The sequence below is a fragment of the Furipterus horrens genome, unplaced genomic scaffold (genome assembly GCF_987537825.1).
Source record: "Furipterus horrens unplaced genomic scaffold, mFurHor1.1.pri manual_scaffold_2, whole genome shotgun sequence".
NCBI lineage: Eukaryota > Metazoa > Chordata > Mammalia > Chiroptera > Furipteridae > Furipterus > Furipterus horrens.
Window position 1 is genome coordinate 132,479,030 of NW_028327172.1, and position 14,085 is coordinate 132,493,114.

The 14,085-nt window shown below is 39.9% G+C and overlaps 1 protein-coding gene across 1 annotated transcript; it reads right to left on the bottom strand.

Moving 5' to 3' along the window:
* Window positions 1-379: 379 nt before the first annotated feature.
* TUBAL3 (tubulin alpha like 3) lies at window positions 380-13,805 on the bottom strand. Its single transcript, XM_090266455.1, has 4 exons — window positions 13,749-13,805; window positions 7,286-7,529; window positions 3,848-4,000; window positions 380-1,975 (listed from the first exon to the last, which is right to left on the bottom strand). The coding sequence occupies exons 1-4, from the start codon at window positions 13,749-13,751 to the stop codon at window positions 1,035-1,037; spliced, it is 1,341 nt and encodes a 446-aa protein (XP_090122581.1). The 5' UTR covers window positions 13,752-13,805; the 3' UTR covers window positions 380-1,034.
* Window positions 13,806-14,085: the final 280 nt, after the last annotated feature.

Genomic DNA, 14,085 nt, shown 5'->3' on the forward strand with positions numbered 1-14,085 from the left:
AATTACAACTCATTTGAAAATGGGTTACTATCAAACAGTAATACAATTTAATACCAAAAATTAATTTCATTAAGTGTTTTTTTAAACTTCAGATCCTCAGATCACACCCCTTCAAATCCCCAAGGCTTCTCATTTAGCAAGTCTGTAGTGAAGCTCAAGAATCTACATTTTTTTCTAAACTTCTAAAATGGTTCTAATATAAGAACACCTCCTCAAAGAAGGAAAGCTGACAGAGATCACTTTCACCTCATGACCTACAAGCACACACAGATTCAAATCTGTGCAAAACCCAAAAATACTCTTGTTGTTTGTTTACTTGTTTGTATAAAAAAGCAAACTGAGAACTTAAGGCCCACATTTGGAAGGAAAAGAATCAAACTGAAAATGTTCATTATTTAATCAATGTACAAAATATAGACATGGAGGATAACATTAATAATCAATGCTGTGCTATTTTCCACCTCAGGTATAGTACATAGTGTCACGGTTGAAAAAGCAAAGAACATAGCCAGGTTTCCATTCTAAGAACAACAACAACAAAAAAAAAAAGTCCTGGCTGGTGTGAATTGAGCATCAGTCTGCGAACCAAAAGGTTGCTGGTTCGATTCCCAGTCAGGGCACATGCCTGGGTTGCAGGCCAGTTCCCCAACTTGGGGGTGAGGGGGTGGTGAGTGGCATATAATCAATGTATCTCTCATACATTGGTGTTTCTCTCCTTCTCTCTCCCTCCCTTCCCTTCACTCTAAAAGTAAATAAATTAAATATTTAAAAAAAATTTTTTTTAATCCCAGATGTCAGACATAACCCAGAAAGGACTCCAAAGCTTAGAAAGTTCACAGGTAGCAATGCGGAATTATACCGACTAGAAAAGATGTACTCATTGTTAATATTGGCTGACTTAATTTACTGTGGAGCTTTTGTTCTTGCTTGATTTGATGTCTTTCTTCTTATAATCAAGGGAACTCTACCCACTAACTGTTTGTCTTAAAAAGTAAACATGACACTTAAAATTCATTTTCACCATTACATATGCATCAGAAACTTTGCCCTGCCTCCACATAATCCTTCTCTAGGGCAGCCAGATCTTCCCTGGCCTCTGAAAACTCCTCTTCTTCCATGCCTTCCTTGAGGTACCAATGTAAAAATGCCCTCTTGGCATACATGAGGTCAAACTTGTGGTTCAGGCGGGCCCAGGCCTCTACAACTGCTGTAGTGTTGCTCAACATGCAGACAGCCTGCTGGACCTTGGCCATTTCCCCCCCTGGCATCATCGTGGGTGGTTGATTATTGATGCCCACCTTAAAACCAGTTGGACACCAATCTACAAACTGAACAGAGTTTCTTGACTTCATGGCTGCAATTGCTGCATTCACATCTTTAGGGACTACATCCCCTCTGTAGAGTAGGCAGCAGGCCATGTACTTTCCCAGTTGAGGATCACACTTGACCAGCTGGTTGGAGAATTCAAAGCAAGCAGTGGTGATATCTGACACGGAGAAGTCCTTATGGTAGGCATTGTCAGCAGAAATGATGGGGGCAAAAGCAGTCATGGGGAAGTGTATTCTCGGATAAGGTACTAGGTTGGTCTGGAATTCATTTAGGTCCACATTCAAGGACCCTTCAAACCGGAGGGAAGCAGTGATGGAAGATACTGCCTGACCTATCAACCTATTAATGATGGTGTAAGAGGGGCGTTCAACACCAAGTTTATGATGGCATATATCATAGAGGGCCTCGTTGTCCACCATGAAGGTACAGTCTGAGTGCTCTAATGTAAAATGAGTGGTGAGGATGGAGTTATAAGGTTCTACTACAGCAGTGGCGATCCTGGGGGCTGGATAGACAGAGAACTCCAACTTAGTCTTCCTGCCATATTGCATCGAGAGCCGTTCCATTAAGAGAGATGTAAATCCTGACCCAGTGCCTCCTCCAAAGCTTCGGAAAATCAAAAATCCCTGCAGTCCGCTGCACTGTTCTGCCTGGGAAAGAAAACAAGATGTAGGAACTCAGCCAAATAAACCCAGAAGCAGTGGTAATGGTGAGACACAAGTTCCCAAAACAAATCAAAACTTTCAGAAAGGACTGATTTACCATTATCAACTGCACAACAAACATTTATTTTGAAACATGCTTGAGGGTTCTTCTGGAGTGGCAAAGTACTTTAGAGATGTACTATAAGTAAAGCTTAAATATTCAACTGTCTTTTGCTGCCCTCCATAAATATATCTGTATGTGATCTAAAGCAAGGCCTTTATCAATAACAAAGAAAATGACTAGCAAAACCTTGAAGCAACATACTTTTCCCCAATAGTGAATGAAATGCCTGTCATTTGTATGCCTGGTCTACTGGGCTGGTGTAAAGGCATTGTATTACCTAATGAATATGGCAAATGCCAAAATATTTCCTTAACAAAGAGTGCTTCAGACCACAGATCCATAAAGAATTAACTGTCAGTAAATAGAGTAACTAATCTTCAAGAAGGATGTGCCTCTTGTTAACTTTACAAATAGTGGTTACTGAAGAGGAAATCAAGAAGTGCACCTGGGGGCTTGCACACACGCCCCAACACCCAGGTGCCTTGTGATTCAACTGGCCCTGACTCTCACACGAGTCCCCCTGATGCCAGCAGCTGCACACAGCTCCTGGTGGCCAGATCACAAGCCTCTGAGATCAAAGAAGCAAGAACAGTGTCTCCTTTCCCATAGTGATAGCATATCTTGTGGAACAGACCCCTATAGTTTACCACTTTGCTTTGTAAATTTGCAAAATTAACATTTACACTCACTCCGCAGGAAGAGTGTATGTTAGGCACATAAGCTTTTTTTTTTTTTTAATTCTATTTTTAGTAACGTCTGTAACTCAATAAAAGGAACGGTTGGACTGTTAGTCTTGGCTGATAGCCTGAGTGAGCTGCAGCCCTCCATTTGTTATTGATCACACATTCTGTCTGCTCGATATTACTTCCACGTCTCCATTCCACAAACTACAGCAACAGTTACTATTGAAAAATTACAAGTTTTAGGGTGCTTTGGAAATCTCTGACAAGATAAACGATGAATTAGCAGAAGCAAGAGTAGATGCAGATTAGTGATTTAAAAGAAGGAAATCCTGGTGTTTGTGACATGAAAGTACCTTGTGGGCATTATGCTAAGTGAGATAAGTCAGACAGAGAAAGACAAATACTGTATCATCTCACTCATATATGGAATCTAAAAAAGCCAAACATGTAGAAATGGAGAGTAGAATAGTGGTGTGAGCTCTGGGGAGTAGGGGAAATGGGGAGATTTTGCTTAAAGGATACAAACTTTGAGTTAGAAGATGAAGTCAAGAGCTAGGGATCTAATGTCCAGTATGGTGAATATAGTAAGCAATACTGTATTGTTTATTTGAAAATTGCTAAGAGAATAGATCTTAAATGTCTTCACCAGAAAGTTTTTTAAAAGGTAATAATTATGTGAGGGGATGGAGGTGTTAACTAATCCTATTGTGGTAATCATTGTGCAATATATCTGTATCAAATCATGATGTTGTACACCTTAAATTTACACAATGTTATGTCAATTATATCTCAATAAAAAGGAGTAAAATAAAATATTTCCTCAATAAACCTTAAAAAATAAAAGATGGGGCTGTAAAGAAATTGTAAAGGCTTCTCTGGCTTTTCCTAAATAACAAAGTGTGAACAAAGCCCACATCAGGACTATTTCCAGCACTGAGCACGGCAGGAGTCTCCAAGGAGAAAGGTTAGGTGGTGATGATGTTGCTGGTGATGCTTAGGAGGTGTCCTGCAGAATCCCAGGCACTCAGGCACTCTTCCCCCAACCCCGCTGAGGAAAAGAGAGCCACTTGCCAGCTTTCGGATTCTCTCTAGCACAAGGTCGATGATCTCTGACCCCAGAGAGTAGTGGCCTCGGGCATAGTTGTTTGCAGCATCCTCCTTCCCATTAATGAGCTGCTCCGGGTGGAAGAGTGAGCGGTGCTTGCCTGTTCTAATCCCATCTGCAGAAGGAAAAGCAGGTCAGCTACTCCACAACATCAACGTCTAGCCCTCTGCTAATTCTCGCACAGCCCTGGACCAGGACCCCTCTCTTCCCCCAATGTTGTGGTAAAGCAATGGGTTTAAACTGCTGACTTGGCCTTCCTTAATCTAGGAAAAGGTATAACTATTTCCAAGTTGAAAGTATGTTTTTCCATCATATACTCTCTATTCATTTCTTAGAGCTGCCATAACAAACTACAACAAACCGAGCAGCTTAAAACAGAGAAATTTTATTCAGGAGGCCAGCATTCTAAAAGCAAAGTGTTGGCAATGTAGATTCATTCCAGAGGCTCTGAGGGAGAATCTGCTCTGCACCTGTCTTCAAGGTCTGATGACTGTGACAATTCCTGGAGTTCCTTGGCAGGCAGCTGCATCACCCATCTCTGCCTCCATCGTGCATGCCCTTTTCCCTGGGTGTCCACTCTTCTTATAAGGATACAGATCACTGGACTAAGGACACCCTAATCCAGTATGGCATCATCTTAAGTCTAAACAAAGTCATATTCTGGGCTTCTGAGTGGATGCAGATTTTTAGGAGACACTCTTCAACTCACATCAGAGAAGGAAAACTCTGACTCCAAAAAACCTCCACTGCCTTGCGGCATACCTCTTCAGGGGAAAGGCTAAGGGAGTAAACCCCGACAGAAAATCCGGAGCCGGAGTCCCTAAGGCGGTTTGACGTTGTAGTCAACACCGGCAACTCCTGCGGCGCACCTGAAGCCAAGCTGTATTGACTCCGTCTTTCCCTTGGACCCTTCAGCTGCGAAGAGAGGGGGGGTCTGCTGCATGGGCAACAGCAGACCCTCCATATCACTCTGCCCAGGCTCTGTAGCTTCAGCTTCACTGGAGAGGACACTCCAGCGTCATCACAAGATGCTGATTCAACACGGGAGGAGACAGATACTGTGTCACTCCCGAGTCGGACTGCACAGCCATTCTCGGCGGTGCAGATAGACTCTTAAGAAGCTACACCATCGTCTCTCGAGACGGACGGGCATGGGCAACAGCAGACCCTCCATATCACCCTGCCCAGGCTCTGTAGCTTCAGCTTCACTGGAGAGGACACTCCAGCATCATCACAAGATGTCGATTCAACACGGGAGGAGACAGATACTGTGTCACTCCCGAGTTGGATTGCACAGCCTTTCTCGGCAGTGCAGATAGACTCTTAAGAAGCTACACCATCATCTCTCAAGACGGACGGCTGCCGACGATTCTTCATCTCACCACACATCCTGTGGCACTTTGGCATTTTAACACAAGTATTTCTTAACCCCAAAGAGCCAACAGTGTGCTGGAAAAGCATGAAAGAGAATATCAACCTAAATTATTACTAGTATGCTTTAAAGAGGCTTTAACAAAGAAGGCATGGCATGCTTAAATGCCCACTTGACTCAAATACAGTTAACATAAATGCATGTAGCAGGTAAATCGGTGGTAAGATGTTGGGAGTATCCAATACAACCAAGTGCAACCCTTGCCTTGTTTCATTGCCTTTTAAAACCCTGGGCAGCATGAGAAACATCACATGTTGGAGGCCCATGTCCCATTCCCCTACCTTAGAATTACTCAAGTAGCATGACTCCTAAAGAATTACACAGTGGCATTTGAGGGTTAAGTAGCCTTTTGGAATGTTGCCCTGGTTACAGTGTGATGCTGCATTGCATAGAAGTAAAGAGCATGTGTTCAAGAATCAATATCCTACATTCATATCTTGCCTTCCCCACTTAGCTATAGAATGGGTACTTACGACTCTAAGCCTCAGTTATTTCACCTCACAAATAAAGATAATAACAAGACCCACCCCCTTGAGTTATTATGAGGCTTAAATGAGATCATAGAGCATGAAGCATGACCCATAAAACAAGAATTATAAATAATGGTAAAATTGGCTCCATGACATGCATTTATGCAGATTTATCTTACTATATATATCATTGGCCTTGGCACTAGACATCCAGAGTTAGTCACAAGAAAATGCACTGATTTTCTAAGAGCAAGATGGTTCTCTCAAGTCACCTTGCTCTACTGTATATGATATGACCATGAATTTTGTACACCCCCAAATGTTTAAATTTACTAACATTGGGTTTAAATGACTTTTAACTATCATACACACACCAAAGAAAAAAAAAAAAGAAATATTACCAAAGTTGGTATTTTTAAAAACTATATTTATAAACAAGACATAAGTGAAAGGAGGGAATTTATGGAATTTATGGAAGCCTGCTTCTTCATGACAATGTCCAGTTGAGATCTTGAGGGTAGTAAGTTCCATAAATTCTTTCAGTGAAATCCACTTTCTTAGAAATCAGCAGTATCATTCTGTCCACTCAACTTTCTGGAACTTTTTCACGTTGATTAGAGACTTAGGTACCTGGCCCAGCATCCTCAGGGACTTTCATGGTTTTCAAGGATAATTATTTGACTGTTCTATGGAGTCTTTACCCCTAATGCCATTTATCTCCACTCCACTCAAATCACTACCACTCACAACTATATCCCCCCAAAATTTTAAACTTGCAAAATTCTTTCTCTGACTATACTTCCTTACTTCCCCCTACTTAGGCTCATGACTCAGACCCAACTATCTTTCCAGTCTCCTCTCCCATCACTCTCCTATTCACACTGGAATGTCCAGCCATGCTGAACTCTTGTTAAACTTGCACATTCCTCAATGCCTCTGTGAATTTTCAAATGCTGTTCCCCCAGGAGAAGACCTTTAATGACTCCTCAGTTACTCATTTTGCTTCAGTGATACCTCTGTACCTCACAGAAATTTCTATTATTATGAGGTTGTAGCATATGAAATTGACATTTTTAGGTAAAAAACAGTCATCCACTGGCAATTTTATATGGCTTAACTTAATACATTTATTAGTGTGTGTTAACTATTTTACATTTTCTTCTTCATTTGATTACACTGCTTTTCTGTTAAAAGAGAGTGGCTTTTATGAGAAGGCAAACTTGCAATCAAAGACAGTTTGACCCTGAATAATTCAATGATTTAACTAAGGCAAGTTCTAAAACCCTCCCAAGATGTAGTTTCCTAATCTATAAATCAAGGATGACAACAATATTTCCTAATGAAGTTGCTGAAATATCACTTGAGCCTTCTTAGCTGACACTACATAATCCTGCTTACGTAGACTGTATAATCTGACATTCCCACCCACTGATTCATTGATTTGTTTGTTTTGATTATGGCCCTGGTTAAGTACACTAGAACATAAGCCTTACCTTACCTATAACAGTTGGCTCTAGGTCAATGAAGAGTGCTCTGGGCACATGCTTCCCAGCTCTTGTCTCACAAAAGAAGGTATCGAAAGAGGCATACTTATGCTCCATTTTAGCAATTCCCAACCGATCCTTTTTACTGTTGAGAAGAAAGCCATCTGGATGGATTCCATGTTCCAGGCAATAGAGTTCCCAGCACGAATCCCCAATCTGGACGCCAGCTTGGCCCACATGAATGGAAAGGCACTCCCTCTGAAATAAGTCAGCATGAATTAGTCCTCTTTAGATCTCATGAGCCACGTCACTCAGCAGTTCTTACAAGTGACAGAGACTAAGCTAGCTTATGCCAACAGAAAAATTTATTATGAGGCAGATTGAAAGTATCTCATGGAAATCAAAATCCAGGATACAGGTAAGCTTTAGGAACAAATGAACCAAGGACTTTGATTCCATTAACAGGTTTCTTTCAACAACATAAATTAAGCACCTATTGTCTTATTGGTTAAGAATAAATCAAGAATATATATACACAAAATCAAGCTGTCTTTCCTCAAAAATAATCAGTTATCAGAAAGAATAAAACCAATATCAATGTATAGCCTTGGCATATATTAAAACCTGTAACAGATAAATTAATGATGTTATCTCTTCATACCTTGAGATTTTACACTTACTATCCACATGGGCTCTACCTAAAAAAGGATGCTCTGAGCTTAAAAGTAGTGAAAAATTTACCAAGGAAAGAAACAATAGATTTAACAATCCAGCTATACATAAGACAATTTTTATATACATTGATTTTTTTTTTTTTAAGCCCTTGAGATATCTGTCAGGGCAGCCTTGCTCTGAGAAATCACCCAGAGACCACTGTGGGAGCAGGCAATGGGTTTATTGAGGGAAAGAGGGGAAGAGGGTGGAGGAGAGAGGCAACTCCCAGACCTACTCGAGGGCCCATAGGAGCAAGGGGAATGGGGAGCAAGGGAATGGGGACTACTGGTCCTCCACACAGGCCCATATGAGTCCCACCTGGACTTCTGCAGGCATGCTTTGTAAACTTGCCAACTGTACATTTTAGCAAGGGAGAGTTTGCTTATTAACATATTCAGTAGGCTGTTGGCATCTCATTGCTTCCCCTTCTACCAGGTTAGTTTACATATCCTGCTGGGGCTAAGTCAATTAACATATCCTGTGGGAACCCCAGCCAGAGCCAGGTTTATTAGCATATCCTGCTGCAGTTCTCACCAAAGTTCAGGTGTGCATTCTAGCTGCCTCATGCTCTGACAATATCTACAAGATAAATAGGTAAACAGCATCAACAAATAGTCACAAATAAAAGAAATAACCTAAAAATGCAAAGATTTAGGCACAAGGGCATTCACAGTATTATAATTTATGAGTGAAAACCAAGGACCAATCTACCTAACCATTTACCTATTGTTGGCCATTTAAAGGAAGGTACATCAATACAATGGCATGTTATACAAGCCTTAAATATTTACCCAAAAAAAAGTTTGACATGGGAAATGTTTATGATAAAATATTAAGTAAAAATTAGATAAGTTGTACAAGTTATATAATGCATGATGTCAAATACATTTAAAAATAAAGAAAAGGTGTTTTTAAAATGTATCAAAATACAACTAGTTATATCTGGATAGTAAGTGTTTTTTTTTTTTTTTTCTTGTACTGTTTTCCTTCACCGTCCTCAGCATGGACTCTCCTGTCCCACATTTAAGTCACCATTTACATTTTTTTAGTCAAATAACCTTTTTAGCTGTACAGACAAATATCTACTCATCTAAGAGAGAAAAAGAAAAACTTAATCCTATAAATCAAAAGTGAAAGCGGAAGAGCAGATCATTCTAAGAAGCACCAACAAGCAATAGGAATCACAAAAATGGGGAGACAGAGAAACAACCCATCAAAAGGAAAGGTAGAATCCCCAGAGAGAGTGCTAAATGAAATAGAGGGGAGCAAAATATCCGATACGGAATTAAAAACATGGATTATGGAGAAGCTGAATGAGCTCAGTGGAAACTACAAAGAACTCCATGAAAACTACAAGGAACTCCAGAAAAACTACAATGAACTCACAGAGAATTACACGAGCATGAAAAAGGATATAGAAGCTATCAATAAGAGCCAGGAGGAAATGAAGAATACGATCTCTGAGTTGAAGAACACAGTAGAAGGAATTAAAAGCAGGCTAGAGGAAGCAGAAGATCGGATCAGCGAGCTGGAGGACAACGTACACAAAAACTCCCAGACAGTGCAACAAAATGAAAAAAGACTGAACAAGACTGAAGAGGCTCTAAGACAGCTGCAGGACAACATGAAACGTAATAATATCCATATCATAGGAATTCCAGAAGGAGAAGAAGAGCAAGGGATAGAAAACCTCTTTGAAAAACTAATGACAGAAAACTTCCCTCACATGAGGAGAGAAAGAGTCACGCAAATCCAGGAAGCACAGAGGGTCCCAATGAAGATGAACCCCAACAGGCCCACCTCAAGACACATCATAATTAAAATGACAACATTCAAAGACAAAGAGAGAATCCTAAAAGCAGCAAGAGAGAAACAACTAATAACATACAAGGGAGCTCCAATAAGGCTATCCTCAGATTTCTCAGCAGAAACGCTACAAGCCAGAAGAGAATGGCAAAAAATATTTCAAGCAATGAAAAACAGAGGCCTACAACCTAGAATACTCTACCCAGCAAAGCTCTCATTCAAAATGGAGGGTGAAATAAGGAGCTTCCAAGACAAAAGAAGGCTAAAAGAATACATCTCCACCAAACCAGCAATGCAAGAGATGCTAAAGGGTCTGCTTTAAGAAGATAAAGAAACAGAGAGAGACAGAGAAGAACAGGAGTACAAAGGGGAAAAATGACAATGAATAAGTACTTATCGGTAATAACCTTAAATGTAAATGGATTAAACGCTCCAATTAAAAGACATAGGGTAGCTGAATGGATTAGAAAGCATGACCCACATATATGCTGTCTACAAGAGACCCACCTTAGAACAAAAGATCTACACAGACTGAAAGTAAAGGGATGGAAAAAAGTATTTCAAGCAAATGGACATGAAAAAAAGCTGGGGTAGCAATACTTATATCAGACCAAACAGATTTCACAGCAAAGTCCATAAAAAGAGACAAAGAAGGGCATTTCATAATACTTAAGGGAAAAATCCATCAAGAAGATATAACCCTTATAAATATATATGCACCCAACTTAGGAGCACCCAAATATATAAGGAAAATTTCGAAAGACTCCAAGAAAGATATAGACAGCAACACACTCATAGTAGGGGACTTTAACACCCCATTGTCAACAATGGACAGATCTTCGAAGCAAAGAAACACCAAAGATATTGAGGCATTGAACAACACTCTAGATCAAATGGACTTAGTCGATATATATAGAAGTTTTCACCCCAAAGAAGCAAAATATACATACTTCTGAAGTGCACATGGAACATTTTCAAAGATAGACCACATGATAGGACACAAAACAAGCCTTAACAAATTCAAGAAAATTGAAAAAAAAAAAAAAGTGAAAGCGATTGCTGATTTTAATATAGTTAAGCTCTAACTGCAGGTGGTCCTGGGACAAGTCTAAGCAGGGGCCTTATAGGGTGATAAGCCTCTTTTTTGCATCATAGGGGCCCTTCAAGCTATTTGCCTGATAAGCTCATAGGCAACCCTGCCTTGGTATTTTCCCAAGGTCAGTGATTCAACTACAAAACAACCTTTAGTCAGAGGGAAGGAGGGAGCCCTGGCTGGTCACACCCCTTCAATTGGACTTGGATTCTATTCTTACTCAGCACATCAAACCTTGTACTTTGTTTCCTTGATTGACAAGCCATAGCACAGCCCTCTTAGCTTTATAAGAAATTCATGCTCACTAATTGAGTACCTCATTCTTGTTTCTTCTCTGTATAACCACCAGTCTCTTCTGACAAAGGATGTGAACTTGATTTAGAAAGCACTTCATTTAGTACCAACCAATAATCCAAACACTTGGGCACATAAAAATCAAAACAACATATTCCACCATAAAGAGCCTCTTCCTCACACCTCTACCTTCTATCCTGCTGGACTTTAAAATGATCTCTGTATAATAGCTACTGTAATCAGATCAAGATTCATCTAAATCCCTAGATTAAGGAAAAAATTTTAAAGTAGGGGGAGGGGAGATTCATTGTTTCCACAACTGTTGACCACCCCAGTCCACGTGGGATGCACACATGGCATTTGCTCATAATAGTCACACACACAAAAAAATCACCAACAAAACAAAAAAAATTGCTCCTGGCTGCTGTGGCTCAACAGATGGAGCGTTGGCCTGCGAACCAAGTGTCACTGGTTCGATTCACAGTCAGGGCACATGACTAGGTTGCACCTCAGGTCCCCAGTTGGGGGCGCAAGTGAGAGGCAACCACACAGTGATGTTTCTCTCCCTCTCTTTCTCCTTTCCCCTCTCTCTAAAAATAAATAAATAAATAAATAAATAATAAAATTGTTAAAAAACAAAAAAAAATTGCTGTCCTGGCCAGTGTGGCTCAGTTCGTTGGAGCATTGTCCCGTAATTAAAAGATTTAGAGTCCAATTCCTGGTCAGGGCACATACCTAGGTTTGTGGGTTCAATCCTCAGTCTGGGTGCTGTCAAGAGGTAACCAATCAAAGCTTCTCTCTTTCATCGCTGCTTCTCTCACTCCCTTCCTCTTTTCCTAAAGAGCAATAAAAAAGTGTCCTCGGGTGAGGATAAAAAAAATTTTAAATAAATAAATAAAAACAATTGCTGTTCTGTGGTCTGTTACCCAAATGTTCAGACATAAGAGTGGCACTGTCTTTTTTGAACTCAGCAGGAATATTTGGCCCAAGAAGGACTGATTTTGCCCTAACTAGTTTGAGAAGCAGCTGAGTCTGTAGCATAACTATGTCACAGGGCACAAAATGCTATTTTCACTTTATTCTTCTCTTAACCTTTCCCTCCTTTCCAAACTATCTGTTACATCGTTAACCAAATTATAGAATAACAAAAGATTATAAAATGCCCACTGAAAATCAATATTAACAAGTCATAGCACATTAATATACAGTTGTAACAAATAATTCAGAAGATCTCCTGTACCCCTTAACCATTTTCTCCAACGGAAATATTGATGGGGCACTCAAATGTTGGAAAATTTTAGTTTCAGGTAACAGCTAATAAGCTTCGTAATCAATGTATGTAAAAAGATATTGTTTCAGGTACTGGAGGTAGGACCCACCTTGACTCCAGGAAACCATAAGTAGTTCCACTTTGTGCCTCAGTAGGACTGCAAGCTATCAGGATAGTATCTGAACCATTGTACTCCAAGGTGACCACCACCCAGGACACAAAGAACAATGCCTAGGACACAAAGGCCACTGCCCAGAGCACAAGGGCCACTGCCCAGGACACAGATGAAAGAATGCTGCAGCTTTTACCTGATTTAACCTTTTCCCTGAATTCCAAACCCCTTACCTACACTTTTCTTCTCCTTACAAAATGGGTCCGTTTATAATGGAATTTAAGACAGTCTATTAGGGTACAAACCCGCTGTCTTCTCAGGTCACCAACCATCTGAATAAAGCGCCCATAGAGATTCAATACCTGTCTCTGCTTATTGGGTCTGGTAGATGAGAGGCAGCACAGACACTGGCTTTTCCGGTTTCAGTACCTTGCAAGATTATAGTAAATATCACGCCCAGAATACAGAATTAAATAGTCAAAACACATTTCCATTACCATGAGGATCACACATGTAGAAAGACATCATTTTTTAAGAGCAAAATAACTTAAACATCCTTAAAACGTTAAACAGAGAGTTGAATGAGGTGAGAAGATCAAAGATGAAAAAGCAGTTTGAAAGGTTACTTCCATTTAAAAATTAGAAATTCTGAAATCCTAAAATTACTGTGATTGAAACATAGAGATTAAAGGGAAAGTGGATTTTAAAAGATGGTCCCCAAAAGACTAAACTCAGGAGAGAATAAAGATGTTCATGCACTTTACCTGACACACACTTAGGAGCTTAGCAATGGTAACCTGGGTCTGAAGTCCCCAGAAACTCTAAAATCATAACTGAAGGTGAAGCAATTGATTTCTGCAGAAAAATCAGCACACCAGGTCTAAAACCAATGCAAAAACTAAAGGAAGTTGAGGTTCATGCTTCAGCATTTCAGTTAAAGGCAATGAACACCTGTAAATCAACTATGCTTTTGCTAAAAGCAGCAAAGCAAGAGCTGAATAAAGGAGAGCTTATTCAAATTTGCTTCAGACACCGATTTTTTTTAAAATGGTTCTTTAAAATTTTATTCTCTTGTACCAAGAAATTTATTAAGAATTGCTTGGTAAAGGAAGAGGGCCAAATATAGTAAGTAAAATTTGCTACACCAAAGCAACACTGTCAACAATGTACAGCACAGTAGCCACTTACCATGTTGAGCTGAAGGTGCCCCTTGGTAATGAGTGACAGAGTATGCCCAGGTGAACCTTATCACAGGGCAGGAAGTGACTCCACCTGAGGGCCGAGCACCTGGCTTCACTTAAAGCAGCACAGCCTCTTTTCAGTTTTTTAGCTGTGATAGCCTGAACACCCTGAGATAAAGCTGTGATTAACTGAGATTTATAAAGAAATTACAAGAAAATGAAAAAATCGCTTTTGCAATATAATTTTTAAAATGTATCATTTTTTAGTAATTCTTTCTTTCCTTGAAAAACTAAATCTTAAAAGAAAAAAGTTTCCTTAAGTAATAATAATTGATATTTCAAGT